The 21662-nt window shown below is 50.1% G+C and overlaps 4 protein-coding genes across 5 annotated transcripts in view; 1 reads left to right on the plus strand and 3 right to left on the minus strand.

Moving 5' to 3' along the window:
* RPS18 (ribosomal protein S18) overlaps positions 1 to 21662 on the plus strand; it is a 75605-nt gene that overhangs the window by 25529 nt on the left and 28414 nt on the right. The gene's annotated exons all lie outside the window — the stretch shown is intronic.
* On the minus strand, positions 380 to 11578 carry TAPBP (TAP binding protein). The gene is made up of 8 exons (XM_054569202.1): positions 11310 to 11578; positions 11004 to 11174; positions 10511 to 10771; positions 4115 to 4513; positions 3393 to 3734; positions 3201 to 3290; positions 3049 to 3086; positions 380 to 1548 (listed from the first exon to the last, which is right to left on the minus strand). The coding sequence occupies exons 1-8, from the start codon at positions 11344 to 11346 to the stop codon at positions 1537 to 1539; spliced, it is 1350 nt and encodes a 449-aa protein (XP_054425177.1). The 5' UTR covers positions 11347 to 11578; the 3' UTR covers positions 380 to 1536.
* On the minus strand, positions 11726 to 14238 carry ZBTB22 (zinc finger and BTB domain containing 22). Its single transcript, XM_054569199.1, has one exon. The coding sequence runs from the start codon at positions 14221 to 14223 to the stop codon at positions 12331 to 12333; it is 1893 nt and encodes a 630-aa protein (XP_054425174.1). The 5' UTR covers positions 14224 to 14238; the 3' UTR covers positions 11726 to 12330.
* On the minus strand, positions 15647 to 20053 carry DAXX (death domain associated protein). Of its 2 annotated transcripts, none has more exons than XM_054569193.1 (8): positions 19916 to 20053; positions 18769 to 19024; positions 17783 to 18614; positions 17443 to 17657; positions 17092 to 17287; positions 16453 to 16927; positions 16085 to 16307; positions 15647 to 15884 (listed from the first exon to the last, which is right to left on the minus strand). In XM_054569193.1, the coding sequence occupies exons 2-8, from the start codon at positions 18973 to 18975 to the stop codon at positions 15825 to 15827; spliced, it is 2208 nt and encodes a 735-aa protein (XP_054425168.1). In that variant the 5' UTR covers positions 18976 to 19024; positions 19916 to 20053; the 3' UTR covers positions 15647 to 15824. The 2 variants fall into 2 exon arrangements, with proteins under 2 accessions (XP_054425168.1, XP_054425167.1); XM_054569192.1 differs by having other exon boundaries at positions 18769 to 19027.

The raw sequence follows: 21662 nt of genomic DNA on the forward strand, positions 1-21662 counted from the left end.
GGGCCGGAGCAGAATTTGACATTCCCTTCCCCCATAAAATTAAAACTCCCGTGGAGCGCGTTTTAGGCGGGTGGGACCCAGTTACTCCACCCCGCGGGTTATACTGCCCACCCACGCGTGTCTTGGCCCTATTCTACTCCGGGTCTTCGAGAGAGCCCTGGGAGCCCGCCCTCCCGCCAGGGGGCGGACAAGGAAGCTGCTATATCCGGTTCCAGAATGGGTACTCCGGTGCTTCCCTCGCTGGATCTCCACTCTAGGTCACCTGGTAAAGCTGGCTGCTTGGGGGCGCCCGACCCCAAACTGTATCAAGCGGGTTGGGTGTCGACAGAAGGTTGGGATAATTGAAAAGCACCAAAAGTGACTGGAAGAGTCATTCCTTTGGAAGCACCAGAACGCAACTTTATTTCACCCAAAACACCCCCCTCCTCCCTATATAGGTCTGGCCCACCACCCTGCCCCTCGGATGTCCTCAAGTCGAGCCACAGCTTCCTTCGTCCAGTAGTTACTTCACCAAGACCTGTTTTTGAATACTTGAAACGAAAAGAAAAATACTATAATCTTATGCCGAAGCGCCCTCCAGTGTGCGCCAGGCCCAGGTCGAGCCCCGGAGATACAGCAGTGAACAGATTGACTCGTTCCAGCCTTCCAGGAGCGGGGAGGGGGGAGGGGGAGGGGTGGAGACAGAATTTAACAACGACTTATATACAAACGTGGTGAACCGCACAAGTGGGACGGGCGCGGGGTCTAAGGGGAAGACAAGGCTGGCCTGGTCTGGAGCCCAGAGAAAGCGAGGGTGGACCAGGGAGATGGAGCAAAGCTCTGGGACCCAGGGAGGGTGGGTGGGAGGCTACTGGAGCAAAAGAATAGCCCTTTGGTGTCATGAGCCTTGAGAGAAGGCCTGGAGGGTACCAGGATTGGGGTTGAAGAGGTTAGCAGTGGCTCCAGCGGAAAATGCACGTGCCAAGGCAAGAGGAATGGATTTGTCCTCTAGAGCATGGATTCTACTAGTGTGGACCCTGTCTTACAGGTCCCTGAGACTATTTCACATAGTATACAAAGTTAAAACGATTTTCATAATAATACTAAGATGTTACTTGCCTTTTTCACTCTCATCTCAAAAATGTACTGTGGAGTTTTCCAGAAGTTACATGATATATATTTACATACATCACTCTCACGGCTAATGGAATGTACTTTTGTATTGTTTTAAACTTTTCTGTTTTAAGCTTTAGTATGATAAATGTCTCTAGTTTATAACCCACATAAGCAAAAGCTCTTTAGAGTCCTTGATAATTTTTAAGAGGTCCTAAGGCCAAATAATTTTGAGAACCACTGCCCTAGAACTCTAAGAAGGTGAATGCCATTGATTTTTGTCTGTAAAAAACAAAACAAAACAAAACAAAACATTCTGGCAGCTCAGTGGAGAGAGATTGAAAGGAGCAGGAGCGTGTGATGGCATATTTTGAGGAGGGCAACTACCACAGTAGCTCAGGCCAGAGATGATGGTGGCTTCCCCAGGATGGTGGTGAGTGAACCTCACTGTGCTTTCTGTAAAACAAGTGAAAACAAGGTGAGGGATTCAGCGTTTTAGAAATTAGGATGAAGTGCTCATGGTTGATCCAGAGATTAAAGGAACCACCATGGGCATAGAGGGTGGGACAATAATGAAGCTAACATTTTCTGTTTTCTGCCTGGCAGACACTGGGCTAAATGCTTTTGCTCCTGCATCTTCCAAAGGAGATGCACTATCTCCTCTAATCCTCCCAAAAGCCCTCTGAAGGCTCCACTGTCTAATGCCATAGCCACCACCCACACGAGTCTATTGAGCATTTGAGAGTGGCTAGCGTGAACTGAAACGTGCTGAGTTTAAAATAAACACCTGTTGCTCTGGTCAGGTGGCTCAGTTGTTTAGAGGGTCCTCTTGTGCACGAGAAGGTTGTGGGTTCGATTCCAGTCAGGGTGTGTGCAGGAGGCAATCACGGATGTTTACCCCTTCCTCTCTCAGAAAATCAATTAACATTTCCTTGTGTGGGGATTAAAATAAAGACCCGATTTTGAAGGCTTAGGACAGAAAGAAACACTAGAATTTCTTATACTGATTACATGTTGAAAAAGTTTATTAAAATTAATTTTATCTGTTTCTTTTTAACTTTCTGGACAAAAAAGAAGTCCTATGGAAAGTAGCCTCAGAGGGTGATCTAATCATGAATTTCTAAATGGGAAGGTCATGTTGGATAGTCACACCCCACACACATTCTTTAGTAAAGGCTTATCTTTACCTTAAGCAAACCCTGTTCATTGTTTTTGTGCATTTAGCACACCTTTGAAATAATAACTACCCTCAAGATAGCATATAATCTTGTTAACTATCCTGTACTCCAATCCCCACCTTACTTTCTTACTTTTATGTAACCTTCCTTATATATTCCCTCAATTTCAAATGCATAAAAGCTGCAAACTATCTTTTCGAGGAGCATTTGAGATCTTGCTTCCTGGCAATTGTCAGTTTGGTACAAACTCACAAAAATTCTCTACAGCTTTGGATGCTTGGATCTACTCTCATGTGACTACGAGACTATTTAAATTTACATATGTGGCTTGCATTATATATTTTTTAAAATTTATTTTTAGAGGGGAAGGGAGAGAGCAAGAGAGAGATAAACACTGATGTCAGAGAAACATCGATAGGCTGCCTCCTGCATGCCCCCAACTGGGGCCCTAGTTGGCACATGCCCCCAGGAATCAAACCAGCAACCTTTCAGTTTGTGGGATAACACCCAACCCACTGAGCCACCCCAGTCAGGGCACTGCATTATATTTCTATTGGACAGCACTGCGTAAGTCTTTTTTTTTTTTTTTAATACCTACACCCAAGGAAACAGATGTTGGTTAAGTAGCATGTTTAAGGTGGCAAGATTTAACCCAAGCCTGTGTGAATTCCAAGGCAAGTTCTGCCCACCATGCCAGTAGTCTCCCTCCATGTGTGAGGAGTTGGGGGAAGGGGTCGAAATGGGAAGGGAAATATTAGACTACGGTGGAGGCTATTACCTTCTCCTTCGACTCCTTGGAAGTAGACAGGTAGGCAGCTGTGGAGAGATGGAGAAGACATGGGATTGAGGAGTGGTAGGGCAGGCAGGGGGATGGGTGTGAGGCTTCTGGGAGTAAGCAGGAATTGACTTCCAGTGTCAGTGCACACTCACCTGCCCAGCCCAGTGCTTTGAGGAGTCCCAAGAGCAGAAAGGCAGAAAGGAAGAGACCTATGCCATCCTCTAGGGAGGGTCCAGAGAGACCTGGTGGGAGGGGTGAGAGTGAGCTCCCCCATCTCTTCCCTGGCACCCAACCCTCTTCTCAGCACCCTACCCGCTTCGCTTCTCGATCCCTTTGGCTCTTACCTGCCACCTCCAGGGTGACTTCAGCACTGCGCCCCAAGGTAGGCAAGCTGGGATGGTGGACACGACAGGCATAGCGTGCCCCATGCTGAGAGGCAGTGACTGAGGGAGGCTGCAGGTGCGCGGAGAGGCTGACAGAGCCATCTGAGTGGTGGCGCAAGGCTGAAAGCCAACTTTGTCCCTTGGCCTTCTGAAAGCTGTCCTCTGGGCCACCTCGGAGTTCCCACTCCACCTCTAGGCCCTCGGGGGGATAGAAGTGGGACACAAGGCAAAGCAATTCTGGGGGTACCTCCCCAGGAGCAGCCCATACAAGAGGTGCTGGCATCAGGGACACTTTTGGGGGCTCTGGGATGAGAGAAGGAAAGTAGCAAGGAGTGAATCAATCTACATTGTCCTCCCTCAGTTTGCCCTCTGGCTTCCCCAAAACTAAGGGAGTTTGGGTCCTTTTATCCCAGGATGGGGAACGCACTGTCCCCCCACTCATACATCACAGGACTTATGTCAAAGCCCTGGTTCTCAGGAACCCATATTCCCTCAGATTTGGGAATGTTTATACCAAAGCCCCTCAGATTCCCAGGGAGCCTCCACCCATTGCCCCTCTGACTCCCAGGGACCCCAATCTTTCTCCCCCCACTCACCCTGCATCCTCTTCCACCATCCCTCCCCCTACATGGCGTCCCCATAATCCCAATGCCCACCCTCTATCCAGGGGGACCCCAACTCACTCTGTACAGCAAGCTCCAAGGTGACCTGCCCTTGTAGGTATGGCAGATGTATTGTAGCTAGATAGGAGCCTTCCTGGAAGGGCTGCACTGAAGGCAGCCGGAGGGTTCCATTTCCAGTCCATGGACCCCATGGCTCATCATCATCCCAGGCAGCAAATGCCACTGCCCCATCTCGGGCAGCTGGCATTTGCCCACTTAGGCCAGGAGTTGCAGCCAGGAGCAGGTGCCCCTTACCCAGGTGCTGGTGTCTCCATTCCAGACCAAAGGGGGGAGGACCTGGTGCCAGAGATGCAGTGGTCTCTGGGGTGAGGGGCATGTAGGCAAAGCTCAAGTCCAGCACAGCATCTTGTCCCAGTCGGATTCGAGTGGTAGGGGTATGGGTGACAACAGTCAGCACAGCTGGGGAAGATGGGGAGAGAAGGGAGTGGGAGGGGCGTGAGAGAAAGGAAGGAAAAATAGAGAAATGGAGTTCTAGGGTGGACTGAACTCCAATTCACCCACCCCTCAGAAGACACCTCTTTTTCTGAGACTCATCATCTCCCAACCATCCCTGCAAATAGCTTTTGCTCTGGAACTGGGTGAGACCTAGTGTGGCTGAGGGTGAGCAGAGAGGTTTAAAGGTGAATAGGGACAGGGGGTTAAGTATAGCATAGCCCTGGCAGGCTGCTCTGAACACAGCCCTCTTGAGCTCTAGGGACAGCAGGATCTGAGTGAATTTCTTTCTTTTTAAAATAATTTTTTTTTTTTTTTTTTTTTTTTTTAGAGAGGGGAAGGGAGGGAGAGAGGAAGAGAAGCATCAACATGCAAGAGATACATCCATTGGTTGCCTCTTGCACACCCCCTACTGGAGACCTGGCAACCAAGGCATGTGCCCTGACTGGGAATCAAACCGGTGACCTTTAGGTTTGCAGGCTGGCCCTCAATCCACTGAGCCACACCAGCCAGGGCTGAGCACATTTCTGACACAGCCTGAACCAGTCCAGTCTACACACCACCCTTAAAAGATCCAGGCCTTTCTTGGATTGCTGGTAAAGACAATGATTCATGACTGTTGATCCTATGGTGCTATAAAGAATACTTACCAACGTTGGAAGGGTCTGGTTCTGGCCTAGACCTGGAAACAGACCTCTGCTGTACTGAACAACCATGCTGATTAAATGCCTGGAGCCTGGATGCCCTGTTTAATCCCAACTCTGAAGTTATTTATGGGGCCTTGGGCCAGTTACTTCACTTTCCATGGCTCTGCTTCCTAATCTCCTAAATAAAGATAATAATGATGATAATAGTGCCTATTTCATGGGGTTGTACAGAGGGTTATATTATTTAATCCCTCTTGCTACCCAGTTATATTCAGTTCCTGATTTAGGATAACAAAGATATCTACATATGAATGGCACTTAGCACAGTACCTGGAACACAGTAAGTCTTCAAAAGTATTTGCTGTGATTACCTCTAACCATCTGCCAGCCTTAACAGGGCGCAATTCAACAGCATCTATGCAACATTCCCCACCCTGCTCCAATGTCCATCTTTCCTGCCTTGATGAAAGAGCAACACTTGGAGTCACAAGACACCTTCCTTTTATTCATTCAACTAATATTTATTGAGTACTTAGGATGTTCAAGGTAGAAGACAGACTGGTATACAAGATGGGCAGTCCTTGTCCTCAAATTGCTTACAGTTTAATAAGGGAGAGAGATGAGCAAATTGCCAAATATAATAGGCTATGTGCTGTCCCCACCAGGTCCTGGTTCTGTCTCCTGAATAGATCTGTTTCTAACTCAAGTTCTCATCAGTGTACATTTGGACAATTACTATAGCCTCCTTTTTGGTCTCTCTATCCTGTCTTTCTTTCCTTCAATTCATCCTTTGCACTGTAGCCACAGTAGCTATAAGTCTGACCTGGTCACTTGCTTGTTTAAAAATCCTAGCTACCTTGGAAACCAACGACTAAAGGCATAGGCTGGAGCTAGATGGCCCAGGTTCAATTTCTTGCCCACTTCTTACAAGCTGTGTGTAAGTCACCTACCTGCTCTGTGTCTCATACTTCATCTGTGACATGCAGATAGCATCAGTATGTAGTTTCTATGGCTACTGAGAGGAATAAGTGAGATTGTGCCTATAAAGTGCTTAGAACAAGACTTGGCATATAGAAAATGCTTGATGAATGTTATCTGTGGCTATTTCCATTACTATCATCATGAACTGGGTATCTTGGGAAAATCGGTTTATCTATTTCCCTCATACTCCAATGATATGATCCTTGCCTAACTTTTGTAAGAATCAAGTAAAATTACAGGCTCTTTGGGAAAATGGTGCACATACATGCACACACACACAACCTTCTGGTGGTTCACTATCACCTATGAAGCCTAGCTTTTAGGGTACTTGATAATTCAACCCCTAATCTATCTTTCCAGGCTTCTCTTGCACCCTTAGAACCAGCCACACAGAATCCCTTTCTTGCAGCTAGTGGAACTCTAATCATTGGGAATTTCTTTACTTCAGTCATAAGGTTCCTTCAGTTTCCAATGTCCCTCCCCATTTCCTCCCAAACATCTAAACTCTATGTCCCTCAAGATTCCATTGCTACTACCTCCCAGAAATGTTTAGGTCCCCTAGGTATAAATAGTATCTTTTTTTTCTTGTGATTATCTGTATATGATTTTCAATCCTAGTCTCTGAGGCCTACAAAGTTAAACTTCTCTTAATCTCATGGGATTGTTTTTGTTCAATAGAGTAAACAAAAGTAGACAATGTCACCTAGTTTATCAAAATCCAGAAACATACTTTCGAATTGTTAAAAACAATCCAGGGGATTAATAACAAAAGCTATAGGCTTTACAGTTTAACCCTTAAGCTAACTGCTCTTTTTATATGAGTTACTGAAGCAGTTTTAGACCTGTGGCCCACAAACTGGACTCTGTAAAAATACAAGTATAAGTACAGCAGGGCCAGAACAGTAAGAAAATTTCTGTCTGTTTTTGCAGCCTGTATTATAAAAAAGGTTTTTGCTTTTCTGTTTAAAAAAAAGTGAATGGTAACAACTACTATAAAGTATTACAGAAAAAAATTTAAACTCAAATCTAATTAGGCTTCTAGATCTATCAATTTATAGGAACTATGAAGAAAAAGGAACAAGGGATATGACAGTGAGGAAATAATTGACCAAATATAGAATGTGGAAAATTCTATAGAACAAATGACAAATCAATAGCATTTAAGGGGGAGGGGGAGGCAATTATAGACTAAAAGAGATTTAAGAAACAAAACTGTTATATACTGACTGTCCCTGGTCTCCTCCCTCCCCGAATTCATATGTTGAAGCCTTAACTCAAAATGTGACTGCATTTGGAGACAGAGGATATAAGGTGAGAAAGTTTAAATGAGGTAAAAAACAAAAGGGCCCTAATCTGACTGAGCTGGTGTCCTTGTAAGAAGAGAAACACCAGAGACATCTCTCTCTCTCTCTCTCTCTCTCTCTCTCTCTTCTGTGAGGACACAGCCACAAGGGGCCAGCTCTCACCAAACACCAACCCTGCTAGCGCCTTGATCTTTGACTTGATCTTAGACTTCTAGCCTCCGGGACTGTGAGAAAATAAATTCCTGTTGTTTAAGCCCAAGCAGATACAACAACAAAATATAATACATGGACCTGTTTTTGATCCCGATTTGAACAAATAAACTATAAAATAACATCATTTAGACAATTAGGAAATTTTTAATATGGGCTAGGAATTAAATTATATTAAGGAATTATTGTTTATTTTGTTAGCTATGATAAAAGAGAAGGAAATCTTAATCTTTGTGACATTATGGATGGACGTGGAGAGCATTATGCTAATAGAAATAAGCCAGTCAGAGAAAGACAAATGCCACATGATTTCACTCATATATGGCATCTAATGAGCAAAATGAACTGACAAGCAAAATAGAGACAGATTCAGAGACAGAAAGCAGACTGATGGCTGGGGTGGGGGAAGCTGCAGGGAGGGAGGGATTGAGCAAAGAAGAAAAGCTCATGGGGAAAAAGATGCTTTCTGAATCACTTATGACCAAAATATTTAATATAATGCCTGGAATCTTCTTTAAAACACTTTTAAAAAAGAAAATAAGGTGGGGGAGGATAGGTGAAACAACTTGGTAAAATGTAACAATTCTACAAGTGAGTGATGGGTATGTGAGATTTCATTGTACTATTCTCTTTATTCTTGTATATCTTTCAGATTTTCCATAACAACGTTTGGGGTTTTTTAAAAATCCTCACCAAAGGATATGTTTTAGTGAGTTTAGAGAGAGCTCTGGTTGGTGTGGCTCAGTGAACTGAGTGCTCACCTGTGAACCAAAGGGTCACAAGTTCAATTCCCAGTCTAGGGCACATGCCTGGATTGCGGACCAGGTCCCCAGTGGGGGGTGCGCAAGAGGCAACCACATGTTGATATTCCTCTCCCTCTCTTTTTCCCTCCCTCCCCCTCTCTAAAAATAAAATAAATAAAATTAAAAGGTTTGAAAAAAAAAATCTCAGAGAGAAACATTACCATAACAATGTTTTAAAAGAATGATAGGATTAAATGTCATTTGACATATGTTAATAAAGTATATTTGTCAACAAACATTTAAAAGTATCCTGTATTTGCCCTGGCTGGTGTGGCTCAGTGGACTGAGCTTGCCAGTTTGATTCCTGGTCAGGGCACATGCCTGGGTTGCAGGCCAAGTCCCCAGGAGGGGGTGCAACCACATGGATATTTCTCTCCCTCTCTTCCCCTCTCTTTAAAAATGAACAAAACCTTAAAAAGTATATAAAATAAAAGTATCCTATATTTGATAAGAAGTGATATATAAATGTATATTAGCAAAATTATCAATGATCTGAAACCCTGAAAAGATTCCATTTTTGATTTTCCATTAAAACAACAAATTTCATTGGCTTAAATCTGTAATCAAGCAGAAATGCTTGAAAGGGAAGGCTGAGCACAGTAACTAGTTTCTAACTCCAGTGTGTTTGAGATGCAAAGACCTGGGCATTCCCCTGGCTGCACTTCTTTCAGGGCCCAAGTGACTTTCTACACTACAATTATCCATGACAAATCTGCCAAAGACCTTCTTGAGAGCAGAAACTACATCATATCACTTTTGTGACCCTTATAGGGACCAGGGCCATCCCAGAGATTCTTTTTAATTTGTCTGGAGTGGGACTCAGTTTACAGTATATTTTAGAAACTTCCAAGAGGATTCCTATTTGCAGCCTGGACTGAGAACTACCGGGTTCTTGGTGCTAATAAGTATTTATTGAATCAGTGAATAAATTAACAAAGCCACATTAATAGTCACAACAAAGTAAAGGCAGATGGGAAAACAGCATCCACATTTTACATTTGGAAAAACAGACTCCAAGAGAAAAGGATATTCTCGCCCCACCCCAGTAAAGCCAGTAGCTCTGGGAGATACTCCTCCACACTGGAGTGAGCTACTGTATCCAAGGGCAGTTTGCTCCTGCCCTTGCCCAGGGGTGGGGTCCTGTGAGTGCTTATCTCAGTGAGGAGGGTGGCAGGGAGGAGGTACTGGGGAAGGGAAGGTGCAGAAGTAGGCTGGGCTGACCTGCTGGTCAGGCTGCCTTGTTTACATGAAATCGCACAAAACTGAGGAAAGCCAAGAACTCTACTCACACCCTCCCTCACTGGGTGAGCTCCTAGATATCCCAGTCGGATCTCACCATTCTTGCTTTACCCGGCCTCTGCATCCCTGAGCCCCAGCCCAGTGAAGTGCCGGATCCCGGGGCCTCAAACCAAGTTTGAGCAATGGGAATTGCTTGCAATGGGAACCATCTGGTCTCCCACCGTGTCCCTTCCGCCCACTGGAGCACACCATTTGGTAACCAGAGACAGCGCCGCCCCAAGCGCCACAAGGAAGGGGCTGTCAGTAAAGTCAACACTAGAGTGGAAGAGCTTTCATTTGGCTGATTGCCGCAGCACCGGATGTGGGCTCGGATGGGGCTAGAAGACTGGTTTTTGACAATGGATGAACCGCGAAGGTGGGGGTACCTAGCAAGATACAGATCTGAGAGAAGAGAAAAACGTTTCTGCTCTGAGCCCCTCCCACAGTGTTGCCTTACGAAGTCGGGTATTTGGAAGCCCCGCCTCTTTCCAAAGCCCCGCCCCCAACCTCGGAAGGGGGAGTTTGTGGGGTTGGGTTTTTTTTCGGGTTTGTTTTTTTTAACTGGTTGGGACTTGAAGACTCAGTAGAGATAGTTTCCTTCTAGCCGAACCCACTCGCTTTACAAATAAGGAAACAGAACTCCGATTGGGGAAACAGCTCGCTCAAGTCCACACAGCAGTGGCCAACTGACCTAGATGCTTAGAACACACCCATTCAGCTCCACTTTCCATCTCCAGCTACCTGTTGCCATGGTGATGAGTGCAGGCTCCCGCTGTGACTCGGACTGTCGTCGCAGGAGGCTGGAGAGGCTGACGACCGGGCTGGATATGCTGACCATGAGCCAAGTACCGTCCAGGACCCGCGGGCAGCTCTGCTCCGGGGTCAGGCCGCTGGCCCAATTCGCCGAGGCAGGGAGAGGGATGTAGCGGCTCACCTCACAGTGTGGTGCAGGGGCACTCAAAGGGTACTGCCTGAAGGCCGCGTGGAGGGCGCCCGCAGGATCTGTCAGTGCGGACAAAGGGTTGCAGCAGTACAGTCACTGCTAGAACGGAGTGGAGAAGGGCAGCGTCCAGGGAATTTCAGATGCACACAACTACGCGGTAGGGAAAGGTTCTGAAGTAATCCAGGTTCATTTTACAGAGGGGAAAACCGAGGCCCGAGGTCCCCGCGCGACCTAGAGCGGATGAGGTTTCTGTGGAGGTCGACAGTTGGGGGCGAGTCTGGGAAGACTCACCGTGCACTTTGAGGTAGAGCTCAGGGTCGAGGTCTGACCGGAGAGGTGGTTCCCCCGGGCCTTGGCGCAACAACAATGCTGCGGGTCTCTTGGTCAGGCGGCCCCCACCTGCATCCTCCACAAACCAGCACTCTATCACTGCTGGTCCCGCGGACACCATGGCCTCCAAGCCTGGGTGAGAGTGAACAGGCGGCTCAGAAGTCAGGCGACCCGATCTCCTCCCACCCCCGAGCAGGGAACTTGGCAGGTTCACCTTCCGTTCCCCCCCTTTCAGTTCCAAGGCAAAGAGTCGCGGGGTTTGCTCACCCAAAGACACAGCGAGGAGTAGGGACAGGAGCTTCATGGCGCGGCGATCTCCTCAGCCCTGAAACCCCCTTTTTCCCCCTTTCACTTTCACTTTCCTCGAAAGGCCAGCAGAAGGGGCGGAGGAGATCCCCGCCCGGGTTAGGTGAGAGCGCGTGGTAGGCAGGTGCTTCCTCCACTGGTGCGATAGTGATGCCGGAACATCCTCCCCAGTTCTGGTCTGACGTCCTCTGCCGCGCCCCACTCTCTAGAGCTACCCAGTGCCACCAGTCCATAGCCCTCCCGAACCCTAGGCTCCTCCTCCAGTCTCCTCCCGCCCAGAGTCCGCTTCTCCGAGAACCATTATTCCGCTTCCCTCCCCCCTCTCCCCGCCCCCGTGCCGGGTCCCCAGCAAACACACAGGGGTTGTCAGGAAGCCAAGTAAAATGACCAATAAATATTTTAATCACTGTTTAAAAAAAATAAGATTTAAAACAAAAACCTTGTACTTCTACGGCTTCCTCCCTCTCTATCTCCACTCCTTCCCCAATAAGAATAGAGTTGAGGGGCTCCAAGGATGGGGAGGAGGGATTAGGGTAGATATCAGGGGCACATCGTTGTGGGGAGGGAGTGAGGTGGGTTCTAGGACAAGGATTGGGCTCCAAGGCCTGGTCCCCACAACAACACAGACAGACTTAAGATACAAACTACAACCACCTGACCCTTGACCCTGTGACTCTAGGATGTTCCACAGGCGCCCTCTCCCTTCCCCACTACATGCACCCTATTCTGCAGCTGGGGCTTCAGTGTACACACCTGAGGGAAAGGAAGGGTTATCGGGATACTTTGAGGGGGAGGAGCTGAGGAGTGGAATGGGTTGGTCGATGGCGCAATGCAGTTCCCTCTTCAGAATATATACATGTCCCTAGAGATAAGGAAGACAGCAACTGTAGTGGGATATCACGTGGGAGCCACAGCACCCCCCTCCCCGGCTCCTGCTCCCCATTTCCTCTTACCTGAAAACTACTCCTAGTAGCCTGCCACTTCAATTTGTGCCTCCGCCCCCACTGAAACCCATCTCTACTTTGTGGACGCTGGGTGGAGACCAGACTCCATGGTTGGGCGGAGGTGTGGCCCCACTCACCTCATTGTTGTTGCCCCCGACCACCCCGGGTGACTCTCTCCTGGGTGGCAAAGCTGGCCCCGTGGGCCCTCCTGGTCCTGGTCCAGCCCCACCGCCACCCAGGCGGTGCCGGCGCTCACAATGTCCTCGGTGGCGCATGAAGCTGTCTCGCCACATGAACTTCTTGGCACAGACGCCGCATTCGTAGGGCTTGAGGCCTGTGTGCGTCTTCATGTGCTCGGTCAAGTGGTGCTTCATCTTGAACTTTTTGTTGCACACAGGGCAGTCAAAGGGCCGAAGGTTGAGGTGCATGTTCACATGCCGGTCTCGCATGCTCTTGTGGGAGAAGGCCTTCCCACAGTGGCACAGAAAGATTTTATTGCCATCCCCGCTGCCTGTCCCTCCAGCACCACCTGGGACACCCAGGCCCCCTGCAGATGTGCCAGGCAGGGTCACAGCCCCGTGTTGAGCTTGGTTCCCTGGAGGCTGGCCTGGAGCCTGTGAGGAGGAGGAGGACGACGAAGGAGATGGGAAGACTAGGATCTGGTTGCCCTGCATGTCTACAGGAAGCAGGGGCCGCTGTGGGTGGGAGGGGGCGTAGGAGGAAGGGGTAGGCCTCCTTGAATCATCAAGCCCTGCCCCAGGACCCCCACCCTCATAGGTGCCAAAGTCATTGGAGGACTCACAGAAGTTGACCTGCTCTTCTTCTTTGCCTGGAGGCTCAGTCAGGGTACGGACATCACTTATGCTAAGGGTAGCCTCAGATCCTCCCTGCACTGGAACCCCGGAGCCACCCCCTAGCTCTTCATCTTCATCATCCTCACAGGTCAATACCAGATCTTCCTCCTCCTCATCCTCTTCCAGGTCTTGGTCTTGGGGAGCCAGGGGTGCTGGTGCTGGGCAGTTTCCACCCCGCTTCACATATATCCAGTGTTTCTGTGGCATGATGCTAGTGGGTGCATAGGTAGGCCTCCGGAGCCCAGCCCCAGGAACCACCGCACCCCTCCCATCCCCACTGTCATCGCACAGCTCATCTGCCTCCAGCAGCAGCTTCCCAGAGGTAGCCCCCCCACTGCCAACCACAGGGGCTGGGAATATAGGGCCACTTCCTCGACGCTCCCTGCTGCCCATTGCAGAAGCTGCAAACACCTCTTGGGAAGAAGAAGAGAAGTCAGTGGACTCTCGGGGGCTGAAGTAGTTGCTGCTGCTGGGTGACTGATTCTCACTGGCCCGACTGGAGGCATGGGAGCGCACAGATCCCATGGTGGCAGAGGCCACGGTGCCCCCACTTCCTGATGAGACCCCAGCACCAGGGACAGTGACTGAGGTGGCTGCAGCAGTGGTGCTGGTGGTGGCTGACGCCCGGCCTTGGCGAAGGAGTTCGGTGCATTTGTCCACAATGTGCCACATTTGGAGCACAGAACCCACTGTGAGGAAGTTGACAATGTCAGCAGCAGCCATGCTGAGGCGACCAGTGTAAGCTGAAGCCAGGACAGTCTCAAAGGCGCCTGGGTCCATGACACTGGGCAGCGAGATGGAGGTCATGCCCTTGAGTAGGACCTGGTCGTGGAAGTAAGGGGAGGAGGCAGCCAGGACAGCACGGTGAGCCCTGAACTCCCTGCCCTGCACTCGGATGGACACATCGCAGAGCTGGCCCTGTAGCCGCTGCTGATTGAGGGACTCCAGGAGGGCACTGGTTACCTCAGGGAAGGACACGTGTACCACTGCAGCAGCAGGCAGGGGCAGTGGGGGCGGGGCCAGAGACAGAGGCAGGGGAAGTGCTGCCCCACTTGGAGACAAAGGAGATGGCTCCATGGTTTGGAGGGAGGGGGTACCCCCCCAGCCACAGGAACAAGGGAAGGAGGAGGGCGGCCGGGGGGGGGGGGTCTCTGGGAAGAAAAAAAGAAAAGAGAATATTTCATAATGAAACAGCCCTTTACAGTTTAAAAACGTGTTCACACCCATTATTTTAGTAACTCCCTGCAACACTGTTCCTCTCAACCCCATTTGAGAGATGAGAAACCTGAGGCTAAGAAAGACAAAGAGATTATTCATGGTCACAGCCAGCAAGTGGCAGCGCCAACAAACTCAGGTGTCCTGACTCCAAATCGAGAGTCCTTTCTTTGGAGGTTAGGGAAACAGGTGCTCTTTGGGGTGCCTCCTCTTCCAATTTCCTACATGCCAGAGAGCCTGACTTTCCAAAATTTACCTTTTTGATGTTTTGCACCCTTTTCTTGGCAGGGGGGTTCTGCCCTGTTACTTAAAACCACCCTCTCTCTAGTTCCTTTGAGCCTCTGCCTCGGACTCTTTCGCCGGTCACGCCCCATTGCCCCAGCTTAACTCTAGCCTCGCCCCCATTGAGACCCGCCCCCAGGCCCTTTCGGCCCCGCCCTTTTCAAGACCCGCCTCTGTAGCTTTTCGGCCCCGCCCCTTGCCTACCCCCGCCCCCCTCTGCTCCGCCCCAAGAGCTATTCCGACCTCCTCTCCCACCCGGAAGGCGCCCCACAACCCCGCGCGTCTCCGCTTACCGGGCCGCGCGCCCCCGGGTCCCCCCGCCCCTCACTCGGCCGCCAGAGCCGCAGGCTGAGCCCCTCCCGCCGCCATCTTGCGCCGACTCCCTCCGCCCTCCGCTTCCGCTCCACCTCCTCCTCCTCCTGCTTTAAAGGTACAGGCAGGCACCCCGCCCGTGCCGCTGGGCCATACTCGGCCGACTCGGCCGCTTCTCCTTTAAAAAGTAGTTGCTTCCTTCCACCTTAAAGGTGCCAGGTCTCTTCGCCTCTGAGGATTCAGGACTTGGTTTGGCCGAAGCACTTATTCCCCTTTAATTCTGTAAGCGTGTTCCTTCCCTTTGGCGAGGGGTCTTGGCCTTGGAGCTGTGGCCATCAACGGGTTTGCGGGATCTAATCGCCTAAATCTCCGTTTTCAGACGGTACCCCAGAAACCCCGCCCTCTTTCTCCGGTCCTTGGATTGGCAGAATAACCTTGAATCAGCTCCTGATTGGCCTTTTTAGTCTAATCCCTCAAAGAGAGAAAGTAAAGCGCTGAAGCACCTTTTTGTTTTTTAGTGCTTGGCAAAGGGCAAGGGGAAAGCATAAGGGCAAGGAAACCCCGGGAGAAGGGGGCTAAGGGCAGACTAGGAAGGGAGGACCCAGGGCTAACCTGGGACCGGGCCACCCCCTAAGTCCGAAAACAGTTGGTGCCAACGGGTGAGAGCAGAAGGACAAAGACAAGACAGGGTTACAATAAGAACTTTATTGTTTATTAATGTTTTGTGTAAAACTTAAGTTGTTTTATTTTTAAAGAAATACCACCAAAAGGGGATTAGCTCAGTCCATCCCTTCCTCAGTCATCTGCGTCCCACCATCCTCCAAATACTATCCCCAAACATTTTGGAGTTCGGGGTGGTGAGTAGGCAGCTAATCAGAGTCTGAGAGCACGATGATCTCCTCTGGATCGCATTGTGTAGCCACACTCATCTGCAAGGTAGTGAGAGACAGAGTCAAAGAGGTCTGGAATATAGGGGGAAGAGAAGGGGAGAGGACTTAACCAGATTAAAAACTAGGGTAGGAAAAAGGAAGAAAGAGGATGCAGTGAGTTCAATATTCAGATGAAGCGCCTGAAAATGAAAGGACATTGAAAGAGAATGAAGTCAGGAAAAACAGCCTTCCCCTCTTACCTTGTAAGTACCAGGCTTGGACGGTTTTAACTGGGGAGTTAGGGGCAACTGGGTTGGAGATGGGCTACAGAGCGAACTGGTCACCAGGCCATGGCTAGGAGAGTCCACCCTTGTTGAGGAATCAGCAACTGGGGTCATGGAAGCCAAGGGGGAAGGTGGGCTGGACAGGGTACATATCTTCTTCCCAGTCTTCTCATGTACTGCCCTTTGCCCTTCCACATAGCTAGGGACAGAAACATAAATGTAGGGAGCTTGAGGCTGAAGGGGGAGTGTCAGTCTCTCCCAGCAGACTCAGTTCCTCAATACTCCTCTCAGAAAGCCCCCTGCAATCCCTCCTTGGCTTCCCTCTTCTTCTTCCTTGTTGTTACCTGTTTCCTAATGGCCCTGCTCCTGTTTGCCTCTCCTTGCGAAATTTCTTGCAGGGGGGACTAGAATCTCCCCAGGTGTGAGGAGAGACACCTCCATTGAAGGAAGTAGAAGTGACCATGGCTGCTCCATTCTCCAAGACAGTGGTAAGGGGGTCCTCTGATTGCTTCCTGGAAGAGGAGATGTCCCCCTCCTCAGGGGAAGGGGTGTTATCCACAGTCAAGGCTTCAATCTCTAGCTCAAAGACCTGAGACACAGGGCTCTCTTTCTCCAGGGGCAACTCCTCGAGGTATTCTCCATTGCTTTCAGCATCCATACTGGAGTGGGCCAGGGTATCTTCTGACAGTGAAGATGGTGACACTATGAGTCCTTTGTTTTGCTGATCCTCTGAAGACATGTTGATCCCTTTGCTGGACTGCAGGTTCTTTTCAGTGGAGATCTGTGGTGGGGACATTGGGCTTTTGCCTCCATCTTTATCTGGAAAAGAAAAATAGAGGGGAGGGGTAGCATGAGTACTAAGGAAAAGTATACTTCTGAGAAGACACTAGGAGTAAGGTGAGGAAGGGAAGGGTCTCAAATAGGTGTCTTATGCCCAATAGAGTAGAGGGAACTGACATAGGAGGAGACTTTCCTTGACATACCTGCTTCTCCCTCCTCCTCTTCATCATCCTCCTGACCTTCCTGCATCTGTTCCAGATCCTCGTCTTCTTCGGAATCTGTGGCCTCCTCTTCCTCCTCCTCCTCCTCTTCCTCTTCATCACTTTCCTCATCTTCTTCATCATCTGTCTCAGCCATGGAGGAGGTAGGGCATTCCTGGGATACCATTCCACTAGGGCCCTGAGGGACAAAGGAGTTTCTCTAAGTAATCCCTTGCCCCAGCAGGTCTACTTCTGTGTTCCTTCTGTACACTCCCCCATCAGTCACCCTGGACTCTCTCCTGGCCAGTGCAAGGGAAGGACAGGGTTTCTCTGAAGAGTGTATCCCTTCCACACCTCACCAGAATCCAAGGAAACTTTGGGGGAGTCTGCAGAGTGGGAAGAGGTGGCTTGGGGGAGCCGGGCTTTTCTCTTCTGTCTCTCGCCCTCCTCACTCTTATCTTGCATCATCGCATATTTGGAGATGACTTCATCTAGCCGGCTCATAGCCAAGCTCCGGTTTTCCCGCAGGCGCCGGGCTAGGGTGGGATCTGACAGTGCAGGGTCAATGCCTATATGGGAAGATTTAAAGTCAGAGTACTCAGTCCAGACCCTAGAAGAAGGGACACAAGAGATGCCCCCTCTACCACACACCTGACATATAAGGGTTAATGATGGGCATCTCACTAATCCCTACCTGGCCTATAGTCATCTGTGAGGTGACAGCCAAAGTTGTAGATGAGATCAAGGTGGCGTCGCTCCTGTAGCCTGATGCCCACATCTCGGAAGGCATCTTGAGCCATGAGCTGGAGCTGCTGTCGGGGGAGGCCAAGGCTATGCCGAGCAGCTGCCTTCTCCACGGCCCGCAGCACATCTCCATAGTCAGGGAATGTATCAGGCCCTGGCTTGTTGATGAGGCGCTCGATGCGCCTGTTAACCTCTGGGTAGCGGGTGCCACGGTAGGGAATGCGCTGCTCTATGACGCGGCCCGTCAGTGAAGAGCAGTCTTTCAGCTCACACAGCCGCCCAAACAGGCGGATCAGCTTCCTCTTCAACCTTGCTTCCTGCAGGTATGTGGAGTCTGGGTCATCCAATTCTTTGAGATCCAACTCCTTTTCCTGCAGCCGCCGAATCTCTGCCACATAGAGTGCTAATAGCTGCTCCAAGCGCTGGATCTGCCGCCGGGAACCACGGGTCCTTGGGACCTCAGAGCCAGTGGTCTCAGCATTTGTGGGGTCCAAGGAGGGGTCTGCGGGAGGGTTATTCCCAGAGGACTCACTAGAGGTGGTGGCAGCGGGGGCCAGGTTCAGCTTTTTCTTGGCTGAGTGAGCCTTGAGAACAGTGCAGAGCTCATTAATGTACACATAGAGTTTAGCTGGCCGGCTCTGGGCCCGAGACAGGACCCGAGTAAGGATGTTGCAGAACTCCGCAGAGGCCAAAAACAGTGAGTGGGCACGCTGCTGCCGTTTATAGAGGAAGGGGACCACATCAGGGTGGTCTGCTGTCTGCGCCTTACACAGTTCAAGGAACTGGAGGGTTCAGGGGAAGAAGGGAGAGGGAAGGAGATAAGGGAAGGGGTTGAGAGAAAGAAGGCAAGGTGGGATTAGTGGGGAAGAAAGGACAGGAGAGCCAGTCAGCCACCCCTCTCCCTGGGGTACAAGAATCTTCTCCCCTAAAGCTCACCTCTTCAAACAGCTTCTCATTCTCCAACTTGTAGCATTTCTTGCCGCCCGAACTACTGTTCCCTCCAGCCCCATGGGACTGAGAGGAGCCAGGGGCTTCTGCCCGGGGTGAGGTCGGATTGGGGAGTGGGTGGGAGGGCCCTGGCTGAACAGCTGCTTCATCTTCGTCATCATCATCCAGCACAATGATGCTGTTATCGGTGGCCATGGGGGATCAAATCCCCCAGAGGGAGGAAGTGTTGGGGATTTCGTAATTCCTGCTGGAAGGGGATGGGGCCTTAGAAAGAGCCCCCTCCAGCATAGCCCCATCCCTTCATCTCACGCATTTTCCAACCTTCTTGGGCTGAAATAACACCCAACCCTGCCCAACAGTGTCCTCACTGCCTATCTTCAGCAACTATTAGTATCATGTTTTTTTGGGCCCCTACTAGGGAGCCCCAAGGCACCTGAAACCTCAAGTCCCCACCTCCAGCTCCACCCCCCATATATTATATCCGGTATTTCATTTGTGGTTTCCCCAGTATTTCTCCTAGCTGGCAAGTTGATTTTTCCCTCCCAACCCCTGGACCACTTCCCACACTGCACTCCAGATTTCACCGAGATCCCCTAGCACTGGTACTAAAACTACACCCATCAGTACCACCTCACGTGTTTTCCCCCTTTTGCTCTCGAACATGTCAAACTCACACCTTCACCCCATTCTGAAGGATCACCCCAACTCCTAGACTCTGAGGTGAATAATATTCCCTCCTAACAATACATTAGCCTTTCCAAATTATCTCCATATTCCACCCCTAATGGGTCTCAAACCACGTAGTTAAATTGGAGGTGTCTCACCTCAAATCCCCTCCCTCTCACCCCACCCTAATTTCCCCCATTCTCTCTATGACCTGTAACCAACTGTGAGCCCCGCAGTGTGTTCTCCCGATTCCTCTCGGATCGCAACCGTATGTTTGGCCCCTTCCTCAAGAACAGCTTCCCGCCAAGTCCCCCTCCCCCAGTTCAGCCCCCGCCCGCCCCTCTCCCCTTGAGGGATGAGGAGGAGGGTACCACAGCTTGCCCCTCAGACTTAGCGCCCGGGACTCCCCAGTACCTCTCCCTTGACATTCCCGCCCCCGCCTTCGATCCCCGCACCGTCCGGCCCGCACCTTAGAAACTGCCTCTCGAGGCGACCCTCACCGCGGATATCAGAAGCTCGCATGGTTCCCTCCTCTTTCCTTCCCCCTCCTACCGCAGGCCCTATTCTGGACCGGAAGCCGCAGAGTTTCCGCCTACAAGAACCTAAGTGCGGCCATATTGTCGTACGGAACCCAGTCCCCCCCTGTAGCCGGAAATGGCGGTACGCCCGATCCCCGAACCCCTACAAAGTATTGCCGCCTACATAGTATGAGGCTCTTTTTTCCGTCTGACCTGTACGGGACGCGCTTGTTCCCTCGGCGCGTCATTAAGCACTTGGGGGCCGCCATTTTCCGTACGGCACTTAACTCTGCTCAGACACCGAGGCGCCGTCAGTGGAGCTCTTTTCACCCAGCTAACCGCCGGCGAGTCGCGAGCGGGGAGGATTGAGTCACCTTTCTAAGTAGGTGAGGGGCAACTAAGGAATTGGGCCCTCCAAAGCTGCGCCTGGTGCACGGAAGGGTGGGAGTCTCTTATAAGCGAAATAAAACCTTTTCCTTCTGGGCTATTGACAAGCCTTCCTGAGCTGCTTTCCTACCTGCCCAGGTACCCGATTCCGCCGCTTCATCGACGGCGCCTGCCCTTTCCCTTAAACGGGCTGTTCGCTCCCTTGCTAATTCTACATAATGGTGACTACGTCTCCCAATCGTTAAATCAAAACATGCACACAAATCAACCTGCTAAACATTGTGGTGTTATTATTGCTATTGTTGACTTGCGTTTCAAGCTTCACATTCAGTGGCCAACCAAATAGATGGAACCTCTAGAGGTAGGCGGTGATGACCAAGAAGCTGTGCTTTACCCAGCAGCTCCAGGGCCTGGGGACTGAGATGTTTGGCTGGGGGGTCTTGAGGAGAATCTGTACGAATTGCTGTTGTGAGGGCTGTAGGACGAAATGAGCCCCGGAAAACACCTTGGGTGTTGTCCCCATTATCATTGGAGAAGCTGAGGAAGGAAGAAACCGACATTGTTTTTTGTTTTTCTTTTTCAGAAAGACTTGGAAATTTTTTCCCTTCCCCCCCGCCTTTTTTTTTTAATTTATTGATTTTAGAGATAGAGATTTAGTTAACTCTTCTATGCACCCTGACCAGGGATCAAACCCTCCACCCTGGCATATTGGAACCACGCTCCAACCAGCTGAGGTACTGGATCAGAGCAGAAGAATCTGGCTTTGACGTCTGCCTCACCCTCATCCCACCTCACCCAGTTTTAGGGAGGCTGGAGGAACTCATGGAGGCAAGGCTGGCTGGAAAGGTGAGCTTGTAGAGAAACCAGAAAGGCTGACACGATTCCATTGGCTGAGATTCCCCACCTCCTGCCGCCATGCGCATTCCACAGGTGGTGAGAATTATGTCACTTTCTAGGACTGCAGAGGTCCCTACCCCTCCAAGCCCACGGAGCCCCGGAACTGTAAGGCCTCCCTTCCATTAAAGAATCCCACACCACTTCCAGTTGTCTAAGCCTGCTGTCTTCAAATTGGGGAAAATGAAAAATCTTCAAAGAGCACTCAGACTTGAGAGATACAAGGGATTTAACTTCCAGATCCTCAACTTTCCCAAAAATTGTCTTCCTGAGTAAATACCTGCAGTAAAGGTTCTTTTTCTTCCTTTTCTCTTTTACAATATAGTTTTTCCCTCTTTAAAAAAATTACAGTTCTCAGTTATGAAATCTGGAGATAATCTTACCTTTTTTTTTTTTAAGTATTTATTTTCTAGAGAG

Source organism: Pteronotus mesoamericanus, unplaced genomic scaffold (genome assembly GCF_021234165.1).
Source record: "Pteronotus mesoamericanus isolate MK-2021 breed Mesoamerican mustached bat unplaced genomic scaffold, CSHL_Meso_final contig_20, whole genome shotgun sequence".
In the NCBI taxonomy this organism is placed as follows: Eukaryota; Metazoa; Chordata; class Mammalia; order Chiroptera; family Mormoopidae; genus Pteronotus; species Pteronotus mesoamericanus.